Source organism: Salvelinus alpinus, chromosome 9, assembly GCF_045679555.1.
Source record: "Salvelinus alpinus chromosome 9, SLU_Salpinus.1, whole genome shotgun sequence".
NCBI classification, from domain to species: Eukaryota; Metazoa; Chordata; class Actinopteri; order Salmoniformes; family Salmonidae; genus Salvelinus; species Salvelinus alpinus.
The window spans coordinates 67,579,676-67,607,309 of record NC_092094.1 but is presented as its reverse complement, the minus strand read 5'-3'; the positions used below and the strand labels follow the sequence as shown (position 1 = coordinate 67,607,309).

The 27,634-nt window shown below is 41.3% G+C and overlaps 1 protein-coding gene across 3 annotated transcripts in view; it reads right to left on the bottom strand.

Moving 5' to 3' along the window:
- Positions 1-27,634, bottom strand: part of LOC139530509 (CAP-Gly domain-containing linker protein 4) — an 88,662-nt gene that overhangs the window by 16,080 nt on the left and 44,948 nt on the right. For all 3 annotated transcript variants that reach the window (XM_071326999.1, XM_071326998.1, XM_071327000.1), the window contains exons 10-12: positions 25,087-25,269; positions 24,587-24,721; positions 10,421-10,544 (exon numbers count right to left, since the gene is read on the bottom strand). In XM_071326999.1, the coding sequence (XP_071183100.1) occupies positions 10,421-10,544; positions 24,587-24,721; positions 25,087-25,269 (442 nt within the window). The remainder of the gene's footprint in view (positions 1-10,420; positions 10,545-24,586; positions 24,722-25,086; positions 25,270-27,634) is intronic.

Below are 27,634 nucleotides of genomic sequence, written 5' to 3'. Positions count from 1 at the left end.
TCTGGAAATGTGCATGCACACCCTGGCCCATCTACTGTTGCTAGCCACAATTCTGACTTGTGCTCTGATATCTGCTCTTGTAAAAGCCTGGGTTCTCTGCACATTAACTTCTTAAGGCTTTTAGGAACAAATACACACAGGCAGTTAAGAAATCTAAGGCTAGCTTTTTCAAGCAGAAATTTGCATCCTGTAGCACGAACTCAAAAAAGTTCTGGGACACTGTAAAGTCAATGGAGAATAAGAGCTGGCCCATGTATCTTGGAAAGATATTGACCTCATTCCATCAGTAGAGGATGCCTGGTTATTCTTTTTAAGTGCATTCCTCACCATTTTAAATAAGCATGCCCAATTCAAAAAAATTCAGAACTAAGACAGATATAGCCCTTTGTTCACTCCCGACTTGACTGCCCTTGATCAGCACAAAAACATCCTGTGGAGTACTGCATTAGCATCAAATATCCCCCGCGATACGCAACTTTTCAGGGAAGTTAGGAACCAATATAAACAGACAGTTAGGAAAGCAAAGGCTAGCATTTTCAAACAGAAATCCTGTAGCACAAACGCCAAAAAGTTCTGGGACACTATAAAGTCCATGGAGAATAAGAGCATTTCCTCCCAGCTGCGCACTGCACTGAGGCTAGGAAACACTGTCACCACCGATACATCCACTATAATTGAGAATTTCAATAAGCATTTTTCTACAGCTGGCCATGCTTTCCACCTGGCTACCCCAGTCAACAGCCCTGCACTCCCCACAGCAACTTGCCCAAGCCTCCCCCATCTCTCCTTCACCCAAATCCAGATAGCTGATGTTCTTAAAGAACGGCAAAACCTGGACCCCTACAAATCAGCCGGGCTAGACAATCTGGACCCTCTCTTTTTAAAATGATCTGCAGAAATTGTTGCAACCCCTATTACTAGCCTGTTCAACCTCTTTCGAATCGTCTGAGATTCCCAAAGATTGGAAAGCTGCCGCGGTCATCCCCCTCTTCAAAGGGGGAGACACTCTAGACCCAAATTGCTACAGACCTATATCTATCCTACCTTTCTAAGGTCTTCGAAAGCCAAGTTAACAAACAGATGACCACTTTGAATCCCACCGTACCTTCTCCGCTATGCAATCTGGTTTCAGAGCTGGTCACGGGTGCACCTCAGCCATGCTCAAGGTCCTAAACGATATCATAACCGCCATCGATGATATCATAACCGCCATCGATAAGAGACATTACTGTGCAGCCGTATTCATCGACCTGGCCAAGGCTTTCGACTCTGTCAATCAGCACATTCTTATTGGCAGACTCAACAGCCTTGGTTTCTCAAATGATTGCCTCGCCTGGTTCACCAACTACTTCTCAGACAGAGTTCAGTGTGTCAAATCGGAGGGTCTGTTGTCCGGACTTCTTGCAGTCTAAGGTCTAAAGTCTAAGGGGGTGCCACAGGGTTAAATTCTCGGGTCGACTCTCTTCTCTGTATACATCAATGATGTCGCTCTTGCTGCTGGTGATTCTCTGATCCACCTCTGCGCAGACGACACCATTCTGTATACTTCTGGCCCTTCTTTGGACACTGTGTTAACTAACCTCCAGACGAGCTTCAATGCCATACAACTCCCCTTCCGTGGCCTCCAACTGCTCTTAAATGCAAGTAAAACTAAGTGCATGCTCTTCAACCGATCACTGCCCGCACCTGCCCGCCCGTCCAGCATCACTACTCTGGACGGTTCTGACTTAGAATATGTGGACAACTACAAATACCTAGGTGTCTGGTTAGACTGTAAACTCTCCTTCCAGACTCACATTAAGCATCTCCAATCCAAAATTAAATCTAGAACCGGCTTCCTATTTCACAACAAAGCATCCTTCACTCATGCTGCCAAACATACCCTCATAAAACTGACCATCCTACCGATCCTCGACTTCGGCGATGTCATCTAATAGCCTCCAACACTCTACTCAACAAATTGGATGCAGTCTATCACAGTGCCATCCGTTTTGTCACCAAAGCCCCATATATTACCCACCACTGCGACCTGTACGCTCTCGTTGGCTGGCCATCGCTTCATACTCGTTGCCAAACCCACTGGCTCCAGGTCATCTAGAAGTCTCTGCTAGGTAAAGCCCCGCCTTATCTCAGCTCACTGGTCACCATAGCAGCACCCACCCGTAGCACGCGCTACAGCAGGTATATCTCCCTGGTCACCACCAAAGCCAATTCCTCCTTTGGCCGCCTCTCCTTCCAGTTCTCTGCTGCCAATGACTGGAACGAACTGCAAAAATCTTTGAAGCTTGAGACTCTTACCTCCCTCACTAAACATTAAGCACCAGCTGTCAGAGCAGCTCACAGATCACTGCACCTGTACATAGCTCATCTGTAATTAGCCCATAAAATCTACCTCATCCCCATACTGTATTTATTTATTGATCTTGCTCCTTTGCACCCCAGTATCTCTACTTGCACATTCATCTTCTGTACATCCTACCATTCCAGTGTTTAATTGCTATATTGTAATTACTTCGCCACCATGGCCTATTTATTGCCTTACCTCTCTTATCCTACCTCATTTGCACATGCTGTATATAGATTTTTCTACTGTATTTTTGATTGTATATTTGTTTATTCAATGTGTAACTCTGTCTTGTTGTATGTCGTACTGCTTTGCTTTATCTTGGCCAGGTCGCAGTTGCAAATGAGAACTTGTTCTCAACGAACACTGATGTTAACTGTTCTGGTTATAAACTTTTTCGGCAAGACAGATCTTCTAAAGATGGTGGAGTGGGAATCTTTACCAAGGAACACCTTCAGTGCTCGGTTGTCTCCACCAAGTCTGCCCCCAAATAATTATATTTGCTGGTTTTAAGCATTGCCATGACTTTCCCTCTTGAGTGGGGAGCATAGGCGCCAGATCCGCTCGGCACAGGGCTGACAGATAGCCAGATCCCCTCCCCCCTCTCTCTCCCACCAGAGTTTTAATGATTTAACAACCGGATCGTAAATACCTTGCAGTCTGCAGAAACAGAAGTTAAAAATGCCTTTGTTTCCACAGAGAGAGACTTTGCAGTACTGTAACATCAAAAGGTTGGACATTGAGACAATATTCCTTACACAAAGAATGTGGGAATTGGTCGGGAAGGACTTAAAGAACAATTATGTCAAATCAGTTGTTGTTTTGGGATATCATTAAGGACGGTATAACCAAATAATGGTAACTCTACAAATGTATACGTCCCAGTTATCAGATTGACATCTAAATGTTGTGGAACTTTTATGATTAAATATGAAACTATTTGTGAGAAGATTACATTTAATTTTAGCCTTCTAAAGTTTTACCCAGTCAGTAAACACACCCACGTGAGCACAGACCATGTGGCAACGTGATGGAACCGCCCTCCAAGGAGGGGGCATAAAAGGACAGCTAACAAAATGTACATATGACCAGAGAATGTGAGGATCATCCACACATTGAAATGGTTGGAATCTCTACAGACCAGCATGCGGACGGTAAGCCGGACGTGTAAAATGGATAGACTCCACATTAGACCAGTGAGACCGTTAGCGTGAGCTGAAATGTACGAAATGGTTAGAAACTCTGAAACTTTCAACAGAGAAGAAGAAAATCACTTCCAGACCAGAAAACGTGGAGACTCTTGAAGAAGAAGACTACACAGGAACATTCAGTCTGCAGCTGTTTATGCACTGTTAGCCTAAGAAACTCGACCGAAGACGAGAGACAAAGAACAATTTCCTCTCACCACTACAGGTATCTATTCTAAACAAACAGAGTGAAGAATAAGGCCTGCTGAACACCGCGTGGTACACCTCTGGAAGATCCATTCTAACAGACACTCTGAGACCAACCTACTACAACTACAAAGGACATGGTGACCTCCGGTGGAGAACCAGAGACTTCCACAACCTTTTTCCGTGGTGCCCCAAGATTGCTAATGAGTTCATTGTTACACGAGTAATTAAAACAACGTAATAATTAAACATAGTCAATTGATTTGATAAACTAATCATCATCACATTAAAAATGGTACCAACGTCACGACAACATTAAACTTTCAAATATCTCTTCGTTGACTGTTGCTGGGTGTCTTCGTCCACCATCAGCACCGGCCTGTACTCTAAGCTCTCTCCTGGCCCCTTACATTAAGTCTGGATTTGACCTGCTAGGTGACGTAAACTGGGACATGCTTAACCAACTGACCAAGTCGTCTTTTATTTAAGGCCTATTTCTATTTTGCCCTGTTTATCAAACGTGTTGGAAAGAAATTGCCAACATTCAACTGACTGGCTTTCTTGATGTCAATAGTATTCTCTCTGGTTTCCGCTCAGGTTTTGGATGTGTCTCTGCAACCTTAAAGGTCCTAAATTATGTCACCATTGCCCTTGATTCTAAGCAATATTGTGCTGCTATTTTTATTGACTTGGCCAAAGCCTTTGATACGGTAGACCATTAAATTCTTGTGGGCTGGGTAAGAAGTATTGGTGTCTCTGATGGGTCTTTAGCCTGGTGCCTGCTGTCTCAGCAACTGCCTGTCACCAAGGGAGTACCCCAATGCTCGATCGATCCTAGTCCCCACGCTCTTTTCAATTTATATCAACATAGCTCAGGCAGTAGGAAGCTCTCTCATCCATGTATATGCAGATGATACAGTCTTATACTCAGCTGGTCCCTCCCCATTCTTAGTGTCCAACAAGCTTTCTCTGCCCTTAACCTTGTTCTGAACACCTCCAAAACAAAGGTCATGTGGTTTGGTAAGAGGAATGCCCCTCTCCCCACCGGTGTGATTACTACCTCTGAAGGTTTAGAGCTTGAGGTAGTCACCTCATACAAGTAATTGGGAGTATGGCTAGACGGTACACTGTCCTTCTCTCAGCACATATCAAAACTGCAGGCTAAGGTAAAATCTAGACTTGGGTTTCCTCTATCGTAATCACTCCTCTTTCACCCCAGCTGCCAAACTAACCCTGATTCAGATGATCATCCTACCCATGCGAGGGTGCTCTCGAGCGGCTAGATGTTCTTTACCATTCGGCCATCAGATTTGCCACCAATGCTCCTTATAGGACACATCACTGCACTCTATACTCCTCTGTAAACTGGTCATCTATGCATACCAGTCGCAAGACCCACTGGTTGATGCTTATTAATAAAACCCTCTTAGACCTCACTACCCCCTATCTGAGATACCTACTGCAGCCCTCAAACTCCACATACAACACCCATTCTGCCATTCACATTCTGTTAAAGGTCCCCAAAGCACACACATCCCTGGGCCGGTCCTCTTTTCAGTTCGCGACTGGAACGAGCTGCAAAAAACACTCAAACTGGATATTTTTATCACCAACTCTTCATTAAAAGACTCAATCATGGACACTTACTGACAGTTGTGGCTGCTTCGCATGATTTATTGTTCAAATCAAAGGTTATTGGTCACCTTCACGTGTTTAGCAGATGTTATTGCGGGTGTAGCGAAATGCTTGTGTTTCTAGCTCCGACAGTGCAGTAATATCTAACAAGTAATATCTAACAATTTCACAGCAACACACAAATCTAAGTAAAGGAATGGAATTAAGAATATATAAATATTTGGACGAGCAATTTTCGAGCGGCATAGACTAAGATACAGTAGAATAGAATACAGTACATACATGATGAGTAATGAAAAATATGTAAACATTATTAAAGTGACTAGTGTTCCATCATTAAAGTTGCCAGTGATTTCAAGTCTATGTATATAGGGCAGCAGCCTCTAATGTGCTAGTGATGGCTATTTAACAGTCTGATGGCCTTGAGATAGACTGAAAAACACCTTTCAGTCCCAGCTTTGATGCACCTGTACTGACCTTGCCTTCTGGATGATAGCAGGGTGAACAGGCAGTGGCTAGGTTGGTTATTGTCCATGATGATCTATCTGGCCTTCCTGTGACATCGGGTGTTGTAGGTGTCCTGGAGGGCAGGTCGTTTGCCCCCGGTGATGCATTGGACAATTTGATGCTTTAACCGCTGGAGTCATTCATTACTCACTTACCATCTCATTATGATGAATCATCAATTCCTAATTATTGATTGGTTTGTTAATTGTTTTAGTGTTAGGTCTCCTGTGTGTGTGTGTTTGTGTGGGGATGCATTCACAGACACAGCGATCAGCTTGTTGGGGGAGCACAGTGCTGTAGCCGGTGGGACAGAGGAGACGGCAACAGAGGCGCCTTCATCCTGAGCCCTATACTACGAATCATGTTTGACGAGTTAGCCGAGGTAACTTTGGTCAACTCTGAGTTCAACCTGGAATAACCAGTACCATGAAAGTGGCCAGGTTAATTTCTATGGCAATGAAACCTTCAGAACTAACCTGCTCCGGGGCAGGCTAACTCAGGGCTAACTCCATTTATCCTGAATTATTCGTCTGAGCCACGAGTTGAGGACCAACGAAATCAGATACCCTCCCTCTCTCAAAGATTGTCATCATCCCCTTCATTTGAGGAAGACGACTGATTAAATATTTCATTAAACAGGTTTTGTACGTAAAAACATCACATTACACATTTAGTAAGTACAGCATTTGCTTTCCAAACGGTACATTTCTCGCAGGATTGTATTTTGAAATTTGCGATAGGCAAACTGAAACTAACCAAGCATAGAGATATAATCCATAGATGGGCTGTTCCCATTCAAGTCAAGACTGGCAGCCATTGCTAGGGTACCCATGAGTTTAACAGTCAAATTGCCAGGGTTAGAGGTTCCAAAACCCTTCTATGAAATAATTAATTTCCTTCTACATTTTGTTGTGTTACAGACAGAATTCAAAATGGATTAAATATATGTTTTTTCCTCACCCATCTACACACAAAACCCCATAATGACAGTGAAATCATGTTTTTAGAAATGTAAGCAAATTTATGAAAATTAAATACAGAAACATCTACTTTACATAAGTATTCACACCCCTGAGTCAATACTTTGTAGAAGCACCTTTGGCAGCGATTACAGCTGTGTCTTTCTGGGTAAGTCTGTAAGAGCTTTCTAAATCTGGATTGTGCAACATTTGCCCATTATTCCTTTCAAAATTCTTCAAGCTCTGTCAAATTGGTTATTGATCATTGCAAGACAACAATTTTCAGGTCTTGCCATAGATTTTCAAGTAGATGTGTCAAAACTGTAACTTAGGAACATTCATTGTCTTCTTGGTAAGCACCTCCAGTGTAGATTTGGCCTTGTGTTTTAGGTTATTGTTCTGCTGAAAGGTAAATTCATCTCCCAGGAAAGCACAATGAACAAGGTTTTACTCTAGGATTTGGCCTGTGCTTAGCTCCATTCTGTTTCTTTTTTATCCTGGAAAAACTCCCTTGTCCTTAATGATTACAAGCGTACCCATCACATGAGGCAGTGAGGCCCTGTGCCTCAAACATAACACTTTGTATGCAGGACAAAAAGTTAATTGCTTTGCCACATTTATGCCAGCATTACTTTAGTTCCTTGTTGCAAACAGGATGCATGTTTTGGAATATTGTTTTTTATGTACAGGCTTTCTTCTTTTCACTCCGTCAATTAGGTTAGTATTGTGGAGTAACTACAATGTTGTTGATCCACCCTCATTGTTCTCCTATCACAGCCATTAAACTCAACTGTTTTAATGTCACCATTGGCCTCATGGTGACATCCCTGAGCAGTTTCCTTCCCTTCCGGCAACCGAGTTAGGAAGGACGACTGTATCTTTGTAGTGACTGGGTGTATTGATAAAACATCCAAAGTTTAATTAATAACTTCACTATGCTAAAAGGGATCTTCTTTTTTATCTTTACCCATCTACCCTTTAGGTGCCCTTCTTTGCGAGGCATTGGAAAACCTCCCTGGTCTTTCTGGTCGAATCTGTGTTTGAAATTCACTGTTCGACTGAGGGACCTTACAGATAATTGTATGTGTGGGGTACAGAGATGAATTGTCATTCAAAAATCATGTTATTATTGAACACAGAGTGAGTCCACGCAACTTACTAAGCAAATTGTTACTCCTGAACTTATTTAGGCTTGCCATAACAAAAGGGTTGAATACTTATTGACTCCAAGACATTTCAGTTTTCATTTTGAACTAATTTGTCCACAAAAAGGTAAAACCTTATTCCATTTTGACATTATGGGATATTGTGTGTAGACCAGTGACACAAAATGCAGGTAGTAACAACAAAATGTGGAAAAAGTCAAGGGGTGTGAATACTTTCTGAAAGCACTGTATATGTCTATGGCCACCACGCAACAAGCTCCACAAGGAGCGATAGGAGCGAGGAAAAGGTGCTTGTGCATTGATAAGCACACCAAAGACGGCATTAACAATAATTAAGAAGATAACGTCAACACTTCCAAAAGCTTATTTTACACCACAGCCTGCTGAATTTGCAAGATAACTTTTCTTTCATTTTGATTGAGGCACAAATTAAAAAGTGGCACTGACTCGCCCATGGATTGATGTTTCAGCATTGTCTTAATGAAGAGTTCGCCATTCGACTAGCCATGTGTCAAATCAAACCGTATTGGTCACATATACATGGTTAGCAGATGTTATCGCGAGTCTAGCGAAATGGTTATGATTCTAGATCCGACAGTGCAGCAGTATCTAACAGGTAATATCTAACAATTCCACAACAAAACCTAATACACACAATCTAGTAAAGGAATGGGATAAGAATATATAAATATAAAATATATGGATGAGCAGTGACAGAGCGGCTAAGATGCAATAGATAGTGTAGAAAACAGTATACAGTATATAAATGTGAGATACGTTATGCGAGATATGTAAACATTCCTAAAGTGGATTTATTAAAGTGACTAGTGTTCCATTTCTTAAAGTGGCCAATGATATCAAGTCTGTAGGTAGTGAATTGTAAGTGAAATAATCTGTCTGTAAACAATTGTTGGAAAAATTACTTGTGTCATGCACAAAAGTAGATGTGCTAATCGACTTGCCAAAACTATAGTTTGTTAACAAGAAATTTGTGGAGTGGTTTAAAAATTAGATTTAATGACTCCAACATAAGTGTATGTAAATGTACGACTTCAACTGTACATAGACTTGAAATCACTGGTCACTTCAATAATTGGAACACTTGTCACTTTAATAATGTTTACATATTTTGCACTACTCATCTCATACGTATATACTGTATTCTATTCTACTGCATTTTAGTCTATGCCGCTCCGACATTGCACGTCCAGATATGTATATTCTTAATTCCATTCCTTTACTTAAAATGTGTGTGTATTGTTGTGAAATTGTTCGATATTACTCGTTAGATATTACTGCACTATTGGAGCTCGAAACACAAGCATTTCGCGACACCCGCAATAACATCTGCTAAACGTGTATGTGACCATTTTTTATTTATTTTATGTATATATTTCTAACAGACCGACCAGCCCAGGTAGCCCTTTGGCCTTCCTGTTCCGTAATGAACACAGTCCAGTCGGCTTGGCTGTGAATAGGCCTTAGCTTCCTGCCCCTGTTTGACACCCGTGGTCTAGTAAATCACCAATCTGGACTGTTTGCAGTGTCCTCAAGAAAGCAAAAATCAAATATTTCAACAGCTCTCACAAATGGCATTGTCGAGGCCTGGCTTGTTAGTGCCATCCAAATATTGATGAGTGTAATGAAAAGGGCTGTGACGGTCATGGAAGTTTGGATGATGGTTATTGGCCTGCCAAATTACTGATGTCACCGTGATAACCGTTTGAGTATAAAAAAAACAGAAAAAACAGTTTCTCCTCTCCCCCACTCTCGCGTGCATGTGCTGCCATAGAAATAGAATGAATAGAATGGGTATCCCCATTGAAGTCAATGATGTCATAATGGGTGGACTGGCGGCCATTGTGAGCGTACACATAGGAGCAAAGCAGGAAGTAGAGCAGTAAGTGTACCTATTAATATGCACTGAAATTATGTTAATTAATTACTTTAAAATAATGTGAATGAGCATTCCACATTACCATGGAAATTATTGCAATACAATAACAGGCAGCCATTCTGAGTGTACTCATGAGTTTACCAGTCAAATTTCCAGGGTTAGAGGTTTCATGCCCGTTCTATTCATTCTATTTCTAGTTTCATCACGTTGTTAAGAGTCAATGTTATAGCAGAAACGGACTCAACTGCACAAATGCCCGTTCATCCCGCCCTGAGTGAGCTGTTCGTTACACATATGGCAGTTATTTTATATTCATGACAGTCTTCATCCATAACCGTCAGTTACACGGTTATACGGTAATTGTGCCAGTGACATTCACCAGATGCACCTTTGGTTCGGTAGATTTTTTTTCTCTAAACCTATTTCTAAATGTGAGAAATAATTAAAGACACTTCCAGATTTTTTAGTTTGTTGTTTACAAATATAAAATGGAGTAGCCCAGAGGGGTATGTACTTACCTCTGTACACGCGATGGAGGGGCAAAGACACCATGTTTGGGAGGACAGCTGAAGTAGTTCACCCCGCCGACTGAGCCGTCGTTCTTCCCGCTGGGCTTGTCCAGCTCGATCCCCAGCCAGAACCCTGAGGGACAGATGGATAGATGGAAAAAGAGGCGGACAGACAGTCAAAGTCAAACCACGATTAGAGCAGCTTCTCGAGGCCATCCATTTTATTATTTTGCTTGGCAAGTCAGTTAAGAACAAATTCTTATTTACAATGACGGCCTACCGGGGAACAGTGGGTTAACTGCCTTGTTCAGGGGCAGAACGACAGATTTTTAACCTTGTCAGCTCAGAGATTCGATCCAGCAACCTTTCGGTTACTGGCCCAACACTCTAACCACTACTGCCCCTTCAATATTTGCATTCAATACTTGATTGCAAATATCACAATGTAAAACAAGGGTAAGTGCATTCATGTAGAAGAAACTCTTGCACGCTGTGTCTACAATAACCAATGTAGTCACATTCTTAAACAACTGTCTTCTACAAGATTCAGCAGCTTGATGCATTCCAATGGATGACGTGAAGGAGCGATGGAAATTTATTGGGGGGGAGGGTTGGGGAGAGTAGCGCGTTTTTCTCTAGTTTACAATTGCTCTTCTACTCGTATCTTCCCTATAAACAATGGCTTAACTTACTTCTGATATTAACCTAATAAAAAGTTTAGAAACGTTTGGTATGGTGTGGCTATTATTAATCTATGTCTATGTCTGTATTACAGACGCAGTAGCCATCGGTGTCGTAGCATGCCACCGGCATATCTCTCTCTCTCTGGGGTTAGGCCTAAGCTTATCTTCTATATATATATATATATATACACAGTGGGGAGAACAAGTATTTGATACACTGCCGATTTTGCAGGTTTTCCTGCTTACAAAGCATGTAGAGGTCTGTAATTTTTATCATAGGTACACTTCAACTATGAGAGACGGAATCTAAAACAAAAATCCAGAAAATCACATTGTATGATTTTTAAATAATTAATTTGCATTTTATTGCATGACATAAGTATTTGATACATCAGAAAAGCAGAACTTAATATTTGGTACAGAAACCTTTGTTTGCAATTACAGAGATCATACGTTTCCTGTAGTTCTTGACTAGGTTTGCACACACTGCAGCAGGGATTTTGGCCCACTCCTCCCTACAGATCTTCTCCAGATCCTTCAGGTTTCGGGGCTGTCGCTGGGCAATACGGACTTTCAGCTCCCTCCAAAGATTTTCTATTGGGTTCAGGTCTGGAGACTGGCTAGGCCACTCCAGGACCTTGAGATGCTTCTTACGGAGCCACTCCTTAGTTGCCATGGCTGTGTGCTTCGTGTCGTTGTCATGCTGGAAGACCCAGCCACGACCCATCTTCAATGCTCTTACTGAGGGAAGGAGGTTGTTGGCCAAGATCTCGCGATACATGGCCCCATCCATCCTCCCCTCAATACGGTGCAGTCGTCCTGTCCCCTTTGCAGAAAAGCATCCCCAAAGAATGATGTTTCCACCTCCATGCTTCACGGTTGGGATGGTGTTCTTGGGGTTGTACTCATACTTCTTCTTCCTCCAAACATGGCGAGTGGAGTTAGACCAAAAAGCTCTATTTTTGTCTCATCAGACCACATGACCTTCTCCCATTCCTCCTCTGGATCATCCAGATGGTCATTGGCAAACTTCAGACAGGCCTGGACATGCACTGGCTTAAGCAGGGGGACCTTGCGTGCGCTGCAGGATTTTAATCCATGACAGCGTAGTGTGTTACTAATGGTTTTCTTTGAGACTGTGGTCCCAGCTCTCTTCAGGTCATTGACCAGGTCCTGCCGTGTAGTTCTGGGCTGATCCCTCACCTTCCTCATGATCATTGATGCCCCACGAGGTGAAATCTTGCATGGAGCCCCAGACCGAGGGTGATTGACCGTCATCTTGAACTTCTTCCATTTTCTAATAATTGTGCCAACAGTTGTTTCCTTCTCACCAAGCTGCTTGCCTATTGTCCTGTAGCCCATCCCAGCCTTGTGCAGGTCTACAATTTTATCCCTGATGTCCTTACACAGCTCTCTGGTCTTGGCCATTGTGGAGAGGTTGGAATCTGTTTGATTGAGTGTGTGGACAGGTGTCTTTTATACAGGTAACGAGTTCAAACAGGTGCAGTTAATACAGGTAATGAGTGGAGAACAGGAGGGCTTCTTAAAGAAAAACTAACAGGTCTGTGAGAGCCGGAATTCTTACTGGTTGGTAGGTGATCAAATACTTATGTCATGCAATAAAATGCAAATTAATTATTTAAAAATCATACAATGTGATTTTCTGGATTTTTGTTTTAGATTCCATCTCTCACAGTTGAAGTGTACCTATGATAAAAATTACAGACCTCTACATGCTTTGTAAGTAGGAAAACCTGCAAAATCGGCAGTGTATCAAATACTTGTTCTCCCCACTGTATATGTGCTTTTATTCACGAGGAGGGGAAACTAAATAATGTTGTTGGGTCTTTAAACCATGTTTGCCAGTGACAGTCTCTTCTCATTCAAATAGTTTTTTCAACAACCTCACCAACGAACTATCATGGTCCAAACATACCAAGACAGTGGTGAAGAGGGCACAACAAAACCTTTTCCCCCTCAGGAGACTGAAAAGATTTGGCATGGGTCCCCAGATCCTCAAAAGGTTCTACAGCTGCACCAGAGAGCATCCTGACTGGTTGCATCACCGCCTGGTATGGCAACTGCTCGGCATCTGACCGTAAGGCGCTACAGAGGGTGGTGCGAACGGCCCAGTACATCACTGGGGCCAAGCTTCCTGCCATCCAGGACCTATATAATAGCTGTGTCAGAGGAAAGCCCATAAAATTGTCAGACTCCAGTCACCCTGGAGTCTCTAGACTGTTTTCTCTGTCACCGCACGGCAAGCAGTACCAGAGCGCCTAGTCTAGGACCAAAAGGCTCCTCAACAGCTTCTACCCCCAATCCATAAGACTGCTAAACAATTCATAAAAATCACCACCAGACAATTTACATTGCCCCCCCCCCCCCCCTTTTGTACACTGCTGCTACTCGCTGTTTGTTTGTTATCTATGCATAGTCACTTCGCCCCCACCTACATGTACAGATGACCTCAACTAGCCTGTATCCCCGCACACTAACTCAGTACCGTTGCCCCCTGTATATAGCCTCTTTATTGTTATTCTTATTGTGTTACTTTTTATTATAGTCTACTTGGTAAATATTTTCTTCTTCTTGAACTGCACTGTTGGTTAAGGGCTTGTAAGTAAGCATTTCACGGTAAAGTATACACTTGTTGTATTCGGCGGATTTTGATTTGACTTAATAGACCCATGTAATTCCAGTTGATATTGCAAGGGTTGTTTTGTTTGTGCGTCGGTATATTGCATAAAAAAGTGGATGCTCGTGATTGTATTTTCCTTTCTTTTAAGACCAAATAGGCATAATGAAATAATACAATGTTGTGCAGTGGATTAACTTGCAAAAAAAAATTTCTAAAAATATTGGTTGAGTTTGCCCCATCCAGATTTACATGCTAAAATTGCCATTGTTAATGACATTCGGAGATCGTCAAGCCAAGCCTTCGATACTGGGTAAGCCTACACGGTAGGGAGGGATGTACAGTTGAGGTCGGAAGTGTACATACACCTTATCCAAATACTTTTAAAAACTCAGTTTTCACAATTCCTGACATTTAATCCTAGTAAAAATTCCCAATCTTAGGTCAGGTAAGATCACAACTTTATTTAATGAATGTGAAATGTCAGAATGAAAGTAGAGTGAATTATTTATTTATTTTGAATTTCCCATGATGTCAAGCAAAGAGGCACGGAGTTTGAAGGTAGGCCTTGAAATACATCCACAGGTACACCTCCAATTGACTCAAATGATGTCAATTAGCCTATCAGAAGCTTCTAAAGCCATGACATAATTTTCTGGAATTTTCCAAGCTGTTTAAAGGCACAGTCAAATTAGTGTATGTAAGCTTCTGACCCACTGGAATTGTGATACAGTGATTTATAAGTAAAATAATCTGTCTGTAAACAATTGCTGGAAAGTAATTACTTGTATCATGCACAAAGTAGATGTCTTAATCAACTTGCCAAAACTATAGTTTGTTAACATGAAATTTGTGGAGTGGTTGAAAAACTAGTTTTAATGACTCCAACCTAAGTGTATGTAAACTTTTGACTTCAACTGTATATCTCCCTCACTAACTTTAAGCATCAGCTGTCAGAGCAGCTTACCGATCGCCACAACTGTACACAGCCCATCTGTAAATAGCCTATCCAACCAACTACATACCTCATTCCCATATTTGTTTTTTTTCTGCTCTTTTGCACACCAGTATTCTACTTGCACATCCTCATCTGCACATCTATCACTCCAGTGTTAATTGCTAAACTGTAATTATTTCGCCACTATGGCCTATTTATTGCCTTACCTCCCTAATATTACTACATTTGCACACAGATTTTTCTATTGTGTTATTGACTGTATGTTTATCCCATGTGTAACTCCGTGTTGTTGTTTTTGTCTCACTGCTTGCTATATCTTGACCAGGTCGCAGTTGTAAAAGAAAACTTGTTCTCAACTGGCATACCTGGTTAAATAAAGGTGAAATATATATTTTTTAATGAATGGCCCTTTTACAGCACTTTGAAAATGACTGAATGAAGCGAAAACAAAACTGTGTGTGGCACCGAAGTTGTTCCGAATGACAGACAGACCTGCCCAAAGCCTACACTTGTCACTTAATAGTACCCAACTAGTTCTGGCTTTTGTGTATCTAAAGGATTGATACTGCAGAGCAGTGTTCCAATAACACTTAAAGTAAAGTGATACCAAACATTTTCTCCTGTGGAGAGTTTATAACACTAGTACAGAAAACACAATCATAGCTATATTTACGTATATGATATACAGTGGGGTCTGAAATTATAGACAACCTCGATAAAGATACGCAATAATGACTGTATAAAATAAATACTTCAAATACTGAGCTACAGTGAATTTGGAAAGTATTCAGACCCCTTGACTTTTTCAAAATGTTGTCATGTTTCAGCCTTATTCTAAAATGGATTAAATCGTTTTTTCCCCTCTACACATAATACTCCATAATGACATAGCAAAAACAATTTGTTCACATTTTGCAAATGTATATAAAAAAAAAAAGAGTTACTGAAATATGATATCTACATAAGTATTCAGACCCTTTACTCAGTACTTTATTTATGCACCTTTGGCATCGATTACAGCCTTGAGTCTTTTTGGTTATGACGCTACAAGCTCGGCACACCTGTATTTGGTGAGTTTCTCCCATTTTTCTCTGCAGATCCTCTCAAGCTCTGTCAGGTTGGATTGGGAGCGTCGCTGCAAAGCTATTTTCAGGTCTCTCCAGAGATGTTCGATCACGTTCAAGTCTGAGCTCTGGCTGGGCCACTCAAGGACATTCAGAGACTTGTCCCGAAGCCACTCCTGTGTTGTTTTGGCTGTGTGCTTAGGGTCGTTGTCCTGTTGGACGGTGAACCTTCGCCCCAGTCTGAGGTCCTGAGCGCTCTGGAACAGGTTTTCATCAAGGATCTCTCTGTACTTTCCTCCGTTCATCTTTCCCTTGATCCTGACTAGTCTCCCAGTCCCTGCCACTGGAAAAACATCCCGACAGCATGATGCTGGCACCACCATGCTTCACCATAGGGATGGTGCCAGGTTTCCTCTAGACATGAAACTGAGCATTCAGGCCAAAGAGTTCAATCTTGGTTTCATCAGACCAGAGAATCTTGTTCTTCATGTAGGTGTCTTTTGGCAAACTCCAATCGGACTGTCATGCGCCTTTTACTGAGGAGTGGCTTCCGTCTGGCCACTCTACCATAAAGGCCTCATTTGTGGAGCGCTGCAGAGATGGTTGTCCTTCTGGAAGGTTCTCCCATCTCCACACAAGAACTGTATCAGAGTGACCATCGGGTTCTTGGTTACCTTCCTTGCCAAGGCCCTTCTCCCCCGATTGCTCAGTTTGGCTGGGGGGACAGCTCTAGGAAGTCTTGGTGGTTCCAAACTTCTTCCATTTAAGAATGATTGAGGCCAGTGTGTTCTTGGGGACCTTCAATGCTGGACACATTTTTTGGTACTCTGTGCCTTGACACAATCCTGTCTCGGAGCTCTACGGCAATTCCTTCAACCTCAAGGCCTGGTTTTTGCTCTGACATGCACTGTCAACTGTGGGATTTATATAGACAGGTGTGTGTCTTTCCAAATCATGTCCAATCAATTGAATTTACCACAGGTGTAGTCCAAGTTTCAGAAACATCTCAAGGAAGATCAATGGAAACAGGAGGCACCTGAGCTCAAAAAAAGTCAAGGGGCCTGACTACTTTCCCGACAATGTAGGGTAAAAAAAAATCTGAAATTTTGTGTGTACTGGCTTAAGCAGGGGGACACGTCTGGCACTGCAGGATTTGAGTCCCTGGCGGCGTAGTGTGTTACTGATGGTAGGCTTTGTTACTTTGGTCCCAGCTCTCTGCAGGTCATTCACTAGGTCCCCCCGTGTGGTTCTGGGATTTTTGCTCACCGTTCTTGTGATCATTTTGACCCCACGGGGTGAGATCTTGCGTGGAGCCCCAGATCGAGGGAGATTATCAGTGGTCTTGTATGTCTTCCATTTCCTAATAATTGCTCCCACAGTTGATTTCTTCAAACCAAGCTGCTTACCTATTGCAGATTCAGTCTTCCCAGCCTGGTGCAGGTCTACAATTTTGTTTCTGGTGTCCTTTGACAGCTCTTTGGTCTTGGCCATAGTGGAGTTTGGAGTGTGACTGTTTGAGGTTGTGGACAGGTGTCTTTTATACTGATAACAAGTTCAAACAGGTGCCATTAATACAGGTAACGAGTGGAGGACAGAGGAGCCTCTTAAAGAAGAAGTTACAGGTCTGTGAGAGCCAGAAATCTTGCTTGTTTGTAGGTGACCAAATACTTATTTTCCACCATAATTTGCAAATAAATTCATTAAAAATCCTACAATGTGATTTTCTTGATTTTTTTTCTCCTGATTTTGTCTGTCATAGTTGAAGTGTACCTATGATGAAAATTACAGGCCTCTCTCATCTTTTTAAGTGGGAGAACTTGCACAATTGGTGGTTGACTAAATACTTTTTTGCCCCACTGTAACTGAAATTCGTCGCAGTGACGGAGAACTTTAACCCGTTTTCTGAATTGCCTTGTGAAAGTCTAACACTGTAAAATCGTATTTTATAGTTTAGCTAGTCATGTTGGCAACATAACAAGCTTTGAAATTATGCTCACCTGACCCAGATTGCGATTTATAATGGAAAAATGTTGGATTGCGTAAACAACAACAGTAATTGTATGATGGAGGAGATGCAGGGCTGTGTTCCAAACAAAACAACTACAAGTCTGCTTACTGTAGTACCTCAGCGGCAGAGCTAGCAGAACTAAAAAAAAAAAGCACCTTATAGTTGAAGACTCTTCTTTGAGTCATAATTGAAATTACTTAGTAACTGTGCAACGCTAGTAATTATTTTTTCTTATTTTGCACCTACCCCAAATTTTGAAAGAATATTCTTATCATGTTACTGAATGTATCCAGAGTATTTCTTTTAGATTAGTTATCAACAAATTCGGTGAAAAGTTAAGTAAATGTAAAATGCACATAAACTCAACAGCGTCCTCACCTTTAGTATAATAAATACACACAAATATCATACCCCCAAGAGGTTAGCATTTTGGGGGGGGGTCTGATATTTGTGCATCTAACTTTTTTACTCATCATTATTTACAAATTATTCAGGATCATCTGTAATCATGGTCGTATTCACATGAATGTAGAAGTGTTTAAAAACACATTATATTCTTATTTACAATAAAAGTGACTCCAATGACAGAATTCATTATTTACCATTAATTTCTATTCGGCACAAAATAAATCTAAAACAACTAAAGCAAACGCATCCAACAAGTTTGTAGAGTCGCAAGCTTGATGTTAACAGTGCTAGGAATATGGGACCAAAACTCTTAACTACTTTAAAATACACAGAAGTGAATGTCACAATACTTGTGGTCCAATAAAATGGAGGAACTATGTATAACAAGTGCTTTAGTTTCTAAACAGTTCACCCAATATGGATGAAAATACCTTCAAATTAAATCTGTCAGTCTGCACTATAACGTCATAGTCATTGTATCACTTAAAATACAAAGTGTGGGCGTACAGAGCTAAACCAAAAATGTGTAACTTTCCCAATACTATTGGAGCTCATCACTGTATTGTAATTATGCGATAACCACACCCATGCCCAATCTCTTTCCTTTTGATGGCAGTTTGCACACAATAAAAATGACGTAAAGGACTTAACCTTCTGGCCCCATAGATTCGTGTATGTAGGTAAGCGTTTGCCAGCAGAATTTCAGAACACTTTATATTGCAGATAGATTGTAGCTTCCATCAATGTAATGGTCTGCATCATTTCCAACCCCCCACAATTTTTTTTGTAAATATACACTACCGGTCAAAATTTTTAGAACACCTACTCATTCAAAGGTTTTTCTCTATTTTCTTACTATTTTCTACATTGTACATTGTAGCACATATGGAATCATGTACCAACCAAAAAAGTGTTATACAAATCAAAATATATTTTATATTTGAGATTCTTCAAAGTAGCCACCCTTTGCCTTGATGACCTTGCACACTCTCGGCATTGTTCAATTGCTTGTTCAATGAACCATAAACAATTAATTAACTTACATACGGTAGGCAATTAAGGTCACAGTTATGAAAACTTAGGACACTAAAGAGGCCTTTCTACTGACTCTGAAAAACACCAAAAGAAAGATGCCCAGGGTCCCTGCTAATCTGTGTGAACGTGCCTTAGGCATGCTGCAAGGAGGCATGAGGACTGCAGATGCGGCCAGGGAAATAAATTGCAGTGGCAGACCACGTGTAACAACGTCTGCACGGGATCTGTACATCCGAACATCACACCTGCGGGACAGGTACAGGAAGGCAACAACAACTGCCCGAGTTACACCAGGAACGCACAATCCCTCCATCAGTGCTCAGACTGTCCGCAATAGGCTGAGAGAGACTGGACTGAGGGATTGTAGGCCTGTTTTAAGGCAGGTCCTCGCCAGACATCACCGGCAACAATGTCGCCTATGGGCACAAACCCACCGTCGCTAGACCAGACAGGACTGGCAAAAAGTGCTCTTCACTGACGAGTTGCGGTTTTGTCTCACCAGGGGTGATGGTCGGATTCGCGTTAATCGTCAAAGGAATGAGCGTTACACCGAGGCCCTTACTCTGGAGCGGGATTGATTTGGAGGTGGAGGGTCCGTCATGTTCTGGGGCAGTGTGTCACAGCATCATCGGACTGAGCTTGTTGTCATTGTCAATCTCAACGCTGTGCGTTACAGGGAAGACATCCAAATCCCTTATGTGGTACCCTTCCTGCAGGCTCATCCTGACATGACCCTCCAGCATGACAATGCCACCAGCCATACTGCTCGTTCTGTGCCTGATTTCCTGCAAGACAGGAATGTCAGTGTTCTTCCATGGCCAGTGAAGAGCCCGGATCTCAATCACATTGAGCACGTCTGGGACCTGTTGGATTGGAGGGTAAAGGCTAGGGCCATTCTCCCCAGAAATATCCGGGAACTTGCAGGTACCTTGTTGGAAGAGTGGGGTAACATCTCACAGCAAGAACTGGCAAATCTGGTGCAGTCCATGAGGAGGAGATGCACCACAGTACTTAATGCAGCTGGTGGCCACACCAGATACTGACTGTTACTTTTGATTTTGACCACCCCTTTGTTCAGGGACACATTATTACATTTCTGTAAGTCACATGTCTATGGAACTTGTTCAGTTTATGTCTCAGTTGTTGAATCTTATGTTCATACAAATATTTACACATGTTAAGTTTGCTGAAAATAAACGCAGTTGACAGTGAGAGGACGTTTCTTTTTTTGCTGAGTTTATATGGCACAGTTGTCAATTTTTTGGTCCTTAAATTAAACTGGTATACTTTTTTCATTCATCACTATTTTATTTAACCAATTTTGGTCTTTAATGCAGGTCTAGCAGAGAAGTTCCTTAATTTTTCCCTCTTCCACTTGCCTCTTCCATATTTGCAGTAATGCTGCAATTAGTTGGTTGTAATTTTGGGTAGAGCAGACATTTCCATATATTTTAGTTCGCTGCATGTGTGACATAACTTGACAAGACCTATTTATGATATCCTTTACAAAGATTATAGCTTTTTTTTTTTTTGAGCACAATATTTGTTGCATTATTTGTTCTGTGTTTTCTGGTGGATTAAACTGAAATTGCAACCAACTTTCTATGGCTTGTTTTTAAAATAGCGATATTTTGGAGATTATCATTTTCAAATAACCGAAAGTTAGAGGTTATAAACTGAATAAAGGGCAAAGACCTTTCTTGAACATGGGGTGAGACATTCTTATTAATTTGCTAGAGAACCAGTTCGAAATTATGTATAACTTTTGTATGACTGACGCCTTCATTGAGAAGTCTACTGCTTTAATATTTAAGAATTTCAGCTCTCCAAATTCTAAAAAATAGGCCCTTTTAAATTTTGTCTGCTTTGCCATTCCAAATAAAATGCAATGTTTTTTGCTCATATAATTAATAAAACAGGTGTAGGCAAGACCATCAGCAAATAGGTAAACAGGGATATGACTAAAGAGTTAATCAGGGTGATTTTTCCATAGGCAGACAGGTATTTTCCTTTCCAAGGTAGCAAGATCTTATCCATCTTTGCTACCTTTCTATGAAGATAATTTCTCTCTTTCGGGATATGTATACTGAGTATGTCCACATCACCATAAGACCATTTTATTGGTAAACTACACGGTAATGTAAAAGTTGTATTTTTTTGTGATCCAATACACAATATAGTACACTTATCATAATTTGGTTGTAATCCAGAGAGATTAAAAAAGTAGATCATCTATGAAGGATCCAAATTATGGATTTAAAAGACAACATCAGCCTATAATGACATTTGTTTAATGCCCTGGATATCTAACCCTTTGATATTATTGTTGGATCTGTTGGATTTAAACAACTAACATTTCGATGGCAATAATAAATAGATATGCCGATAGTGGACAACCTTGTTTTACTCCGACACTTTGAGAAGTAGCCATTACTTACTATACATAACTTTAACCCACTTTATAAGAGATTCTCAAAAATTTAAATATTCCAGGCATGTATATATAAATTCCAGTAGTACTTTATCAAAAGCCTTTTCAAAGTGAGCTATGAATACCAGGCCTTGTTTTCCAGATTTTCATTAGTGTTCTATTGTTTCCGGTACTTATATTATCTCCAAAATATCGTCCATGTAAAAAACCTGTCTGATTAGGATGAATAATATCCGACAATACCTTTTTAATTCTATGTGCTACGCATTTTGCATCACAACACAGAAGTGTATGAGGTCTCCAATTTTTTTCATGGACTGGATCTTTATATTTACCACTTGGACCATGTTTCAGTAAAAATGAAATCAGACCTTCTTGTTGAGTGTCTGATAACCACTCTTATATAAATGGTAGATTAAAACATGCTAATAACGGTCCTCTAAGTATATCGAAAAAAGGTTGGGTACAGTGCCTTGCAAAAGTATTCACCCCCTTGGCGGTTTTCCTATTTTGTTGCATTACAACCTGTAATTGAAATAGATTTTTATTTGAATTTCATGTAATGGCCATACACAAAATAGTCCAAATTGTGAAGTGAAATGAAAAAAATTACTTGTTTCTAAAATTCTAGAAAATTAAAAAACAGATGCATACATATTCACCCCCTTTGCTATGAAGCCCCAAATAAGATCTGGTGCAACCAATTACCTTCAGAAGACACATAATTAGTTAAATAAAGTGCACCTGTGTGCAATCTAAGTGTCACATGATCTGTCACACGATCTCAGTATATATACACCTGTTCTGAAAGGCCCCAGAGTCTGCAACACCACTAAGCAAGTGGCACCACCAAGCAAGCGGCAAGGAGCTCTCCTAACAGGTCAGGGACAAAGTTGTGGAGAAGTACAGATCAGGATTGGGTTGTAAAAAAATAACTGAAACTTTGAACATCCCACGGAGCACCATTAAATCCATTATTAAGAAATGGAAAGAATATGGCACAACAACAAACCTGCCAAGAGAGGGCCACCCACCAAAAATCACAGACCAGACAAGGAGGGCATTAAAATCAGAGGCAACAAAAGACCAAAGATAACCCTGAAGGAGCTGCAAAGCTCCACAGCTGAGATTGGAGTATCTGTCCATAGGACCACTTTAAGCCGTACACTCCACAGAGCAGGGCTTCACAGAAGAGTGTCCAGAAAATAATAAGCAAACATGTTTGGTGTTCGCCAAAACGCATGTGGGAGACTCCCCAAACATATGGAAGAAGGTACTCTGGTCAGATGAGACTAAAATTTAGCTTTTTGGCAAAGCCAACACCTCATCACCCCTAGAACACCATCCCCATAATGGTGGTGGCATCATCATGCTGTGGGGATGTTTTTCATTGGCAGGGACTGGGAAACTGGTCAGAATTAAAGGAATGATGGATGGAGCTAAATACAGGGAAATTCTTGAGGGAAACCTGTTTCAGTCTTCCAGAGATTTGAGACTGGGGTGGAGGTTCACCTTCCAGCAGGACAATGACCCTAAGCATACTGCTAAAGTAACACTTGAGTGGTTTAAGGGGAAACATTTAAATGTCTTGGAATGGCCTAGTCAAAGACCAGACCTCAATCCAATTGAGAATGTGGTACGACAAAGATTGCTGTACACCAGCAGAACCCATCCAACTTGAAGCTGGAACAGTTTTGCCTTGAAGAATGGGCAAAAAATCCCAGTGGCTAGATGTGCCAAGCTTATATAGACATACCCCAAGAGACTTGCAGCTGTAATTGCTGCAAAATGTGTGTCTACAAAGTATTTACTTCGGGGGGGGGGGGGGTGTGAATAGTTATGCACGCTCAAGTTTTCTTGTTTCTTGTTTATTTCTTGTTTGTTTCACAATAAAAAATATTTTGCATCTTCAAGTGCTAGAGGGTGCAAGGTGCAAGGGGGTGAATACTTTTGCAAGCCACTGTATACCTCCACGGGTCTGCCATCCAGCTCTGGAGTTTTGCCAGACTTAAAGGCTTTAATTGCATCAAGAAGTTCCTCCTCTGAAATTTGACCTTCACATGAGTCTTTCTGTACAGCTGTTAATTTTACCTTATTAAACAGAAAAAAACATCCATACAATAAACGTTGGTTAGTGGATATGGAGGAGACTGAAATGAAAACATGCTTAAAATACTTAACTTCCTCTTTCAAAATATTGTTTGGGGAATCATGGGTGACACCGTCATTTCATTACACTTTCTGTATTGACTGAATTGAAACATAATATGGTAGTTAGTATGCCAGTTCTCATGGTTACCAGCGGATGTAGAAGAAGTTCCTCCTCTGTAATTTGACCTTCAAAATGAGTCTTTCTGTACAGCTGTTAATTCTACGTTATTAATAGAAAGAAATATCCATATAATAAGCTTCGGTTAGTGGATATGGAGGAGACAAACGAAAACATATGCTTAAAACACTAAACTTCCTCTTTCAAAATATTGTTTGGTGAATAATAGGTGACTCCGTCATTTCATTACACTTTCTGTATTGACTGAATTGAAACATAATATGGTAGTTAGTATGCCAGTTCTCATGGTTACCAGCGGATGTAGAAGAAGTTCCTCCTCTGTAATTTGACCTTCAAAATGAGTCTTTCTGTACAGCTGTTAATTCTACGTTATTAATAGAAAGAAATATCCATATAATAAGCTTCGGTTAGTGGATATGGAGGAGACAAACGAAAACATATGCTTAAAACATTAAACTTCCTCTTTCAAAATATTGTTTGGTGAATAATAGGTGACTCCGTCATTTCAGCGTAATTTCAGAACACTTTCCGGATTGATTGAATTGAAATAGAATTGACCGCAACCCTGTTAGTATGGTAGTTAGTATGCCAGTACACATGGTTACCAGTGGATGTAGCGTGATGTGTGTAGTGGGTTTGGGGTATAGAGAGTGATCTGACCTGGGGCAAAGTTGGTCTTGCCGTAGAAGCGGACCACCCCTGTTCTCTGGCCCACCACCAACACCCTCTCCCCTAGGCGCACCTCGGGCCCGTCACACACGGAGCTACTGGCCGAGGGAGTCCGGCTCCGGGGTACTGGAACATGGGAGGGGGAGAGAGAATATTAATGTTTTTACCAACACCGTAAGCAGCTGTAACATCAGGGAAGCCATTAATATAATCACCATCATGTTCACTAATGCCACCATCATAATAATGACTTATTATTCAAGTACCTTCCTGGACATAATAATATTAGTCATTTCAGCTCTCAACATTACCATGGCCTCAAGAGCTCACTAATCAATGTGACTCAATTGCCAATGTAACTAACTAATAATCAGATCAGAGAGCGAAATAAAGGCTCCTCTACAACTTTAAACTGGTTCCACCATATAAGGTACTCAAAGCAACGTAGGTGGATTTCATTGGTTTGAAATTATGACACGAGAGTGCAGTACCAATGAGGCTGGGGCTGGGATTAGACCGGGTCGGAGGGGGCATGGATTTGGAACTGGGCTGAAGCCGTTCCCGCCGCTGCCTTGCGGGAGGCCGTTGTCGTGGAAACGGCCGAGGTTGCACGGTCAGGCCATGTCTGGAGTCCAGGGAGGATGAAGAGGAAGAGAGGGAACGAGAGAGAGCACCTGGTGGAGGAAAATACGGAGTGGACAGTTAGCGAAGAGGTAAAAGAAAATAATTCACCATAAGCAAAATAATAAATTGGAAAAACAAGATATGCTATCAGAAGACAGGGTTTAGATGAATGTGGCAAGGCCTTGAGGAAAACTACCAGAAATCAGTCACTGCACACCACTTTGATCGAGCAGTGCATCAAGCTTCCAACTGAAGCTTGCAAGACACGTACAGAGGAAGTGCTCTTTCTCTACACCCTAAATCACACAGCAGGGTGTGTGCCTACAATCGTAATACCAAACCACCCATTTCTATCATGTCTGCCATGAGATCTATATCATTCTCTGGGGCCCATGAAGCACTCTACATAGTGCGCAATTCAGAGCATGTGGATGGATCGACATTGTTTCAATTTTATCGTTGTCCCTAAACCGGTACGGTTGTGGCTCAATATGCGATAATGTGACTAGAATGATATTATAAACAACAGCCAACTTTCCAGAACATAGACATGTCTTATATGGGCAGAAATCTTAAATTGATATTAATCTAACTGCACTGTCCAATTTACAGTATCTATTACAGCGGGAAAAAATACCATACTATTGTTTGAGGATAGTGCACAACAACAAAACATTTTAATCACAGGACCTGGTTTGATACATTCACCTCTGAAGGTAAATAATGTACTTACATTCAGTAATCTTGCTCTGATTTGTCATCCTTAGGGTCCCAGAGATAAAATTAAATGTAGTTTTCAAAAAGAAAGGAGGACCAAGGCACTCTTCATATAATTTATTTAAATGCCTTTATTTGTATGGCATGTTCAACGGAAAAAAAGGTTTTAAAACTTCTTATGGATCAAATCCCGTTAGCGGGATCGTTTTGACAACATCCGGTGAAATGGCAGAGCGCCAAATTCAAATTAAATTATTAGAAATATTTAACTTTCATACAATCACAAGTGCAATACACCAAAATAAAGTTTAACTTCTTGTTAATCCAGCCACCGTGTCAGATTTCAAAAAGGCTTTACGGCGAAAGCAAACCATGCTATTATCTTAGGACAGCACCCCATCAAACAAACACATGACAATCATATTTCAACCCGCCAGGCGCGACAAAACTCATAAATAACGATATAATTCATGCTGTACCTTTGAAGATCTTCTTCTGTTGGCACTCCAAAATGTCCAAAATGTCCCATAAACATCACAAATGGTCCTTTTGTTCGATTAATTCCGTCGTTATATCCCCAAAATGTCCATTCATTTGGAGCGTTTTGATTCAGAAAAACACTGGTCTGTAACAGTTTGGGTTTAGAGTGTCTCCCCCTTAGAGGGGGATGACCGCGGCAGCTTTCCAATGTTTGGTAATCTTAGACGATACGAAAAAGAGGTTGAACAGGCTAGTAATAGGGGTTGCAACAATTGCGGTGGATCATTTTAGAAAGAGAGGGTCCAGATTGTCTAGCCCAGCTGATTTGTAGTGGTCCAGATTTTGCAGCTCTTTCAGAACATCAGCCATCTTGATTTGGGTGAAGGAGAAATGGGCAAGTTGCTGTGGGGGGTGCAGTGCTGTTGACCGGGGTAGGGGTAGCCAGGTGGAAAGCATGGCCAGCCGTATAAAAATGCTTTTTGAAATTCTCTATTATCGTAGATCGGTGGTGACAGTGTTTCCTAGCCTCAGTGCAGTGGGCAGCTGGGAGGAAATGCTTTATTCTCCATGGACTTTATAGTGGCCCAGAACTTTTTGGCATTTGTGCTACAGGATGCAAATGTCTGTTTGAAAATGCTAGCCTTTGCTTTCCTAATTGGCTGTGTATATTGGCTCCTAACTTCCCTGAAAAGTTGCATATCGCGGGGAATATTCAATGCTAATGCAGTAAGCCACATGATATTTTTGTGCTGATCAAGGGCAGTCAAGTCTGGAGTGAACCAAGGGCTATATCTGTCTTAGTTCTGCATTTTTTTGAATTGAGCATGCTTATTTAAGATGGTAAGGAATGCCCTTTTAAAGAATAACCAGGCATCCTCTACTGACGGAATGAGGTCAATATCCTTCCAAGATTCCTGGGCCAGGTCGATTAGGAAGGCCTGTTCGCTGAAGTGTTTTAGGGAGCATTTGACAGTGATGAGGGGTGGTCGTTTGACCGCTGACCCATTACGGATTTAGGCAATGAGGCAGTGATCGCTGAGAACCTGGTTGAAGACAGCAGAGGTGTATTTAGAGGGCAGGTTGGTCAGGATGATCTCTATGAAGGTGCCTGTGTTTACGGATTTAGGGTTGTACCTGGTAGGTTCCTTGATAATTTGTGTGAGATTGAGGGCATCTAACTTAGATTGTAGGACGGCTGGGGTGTTAAGCATATCCCAG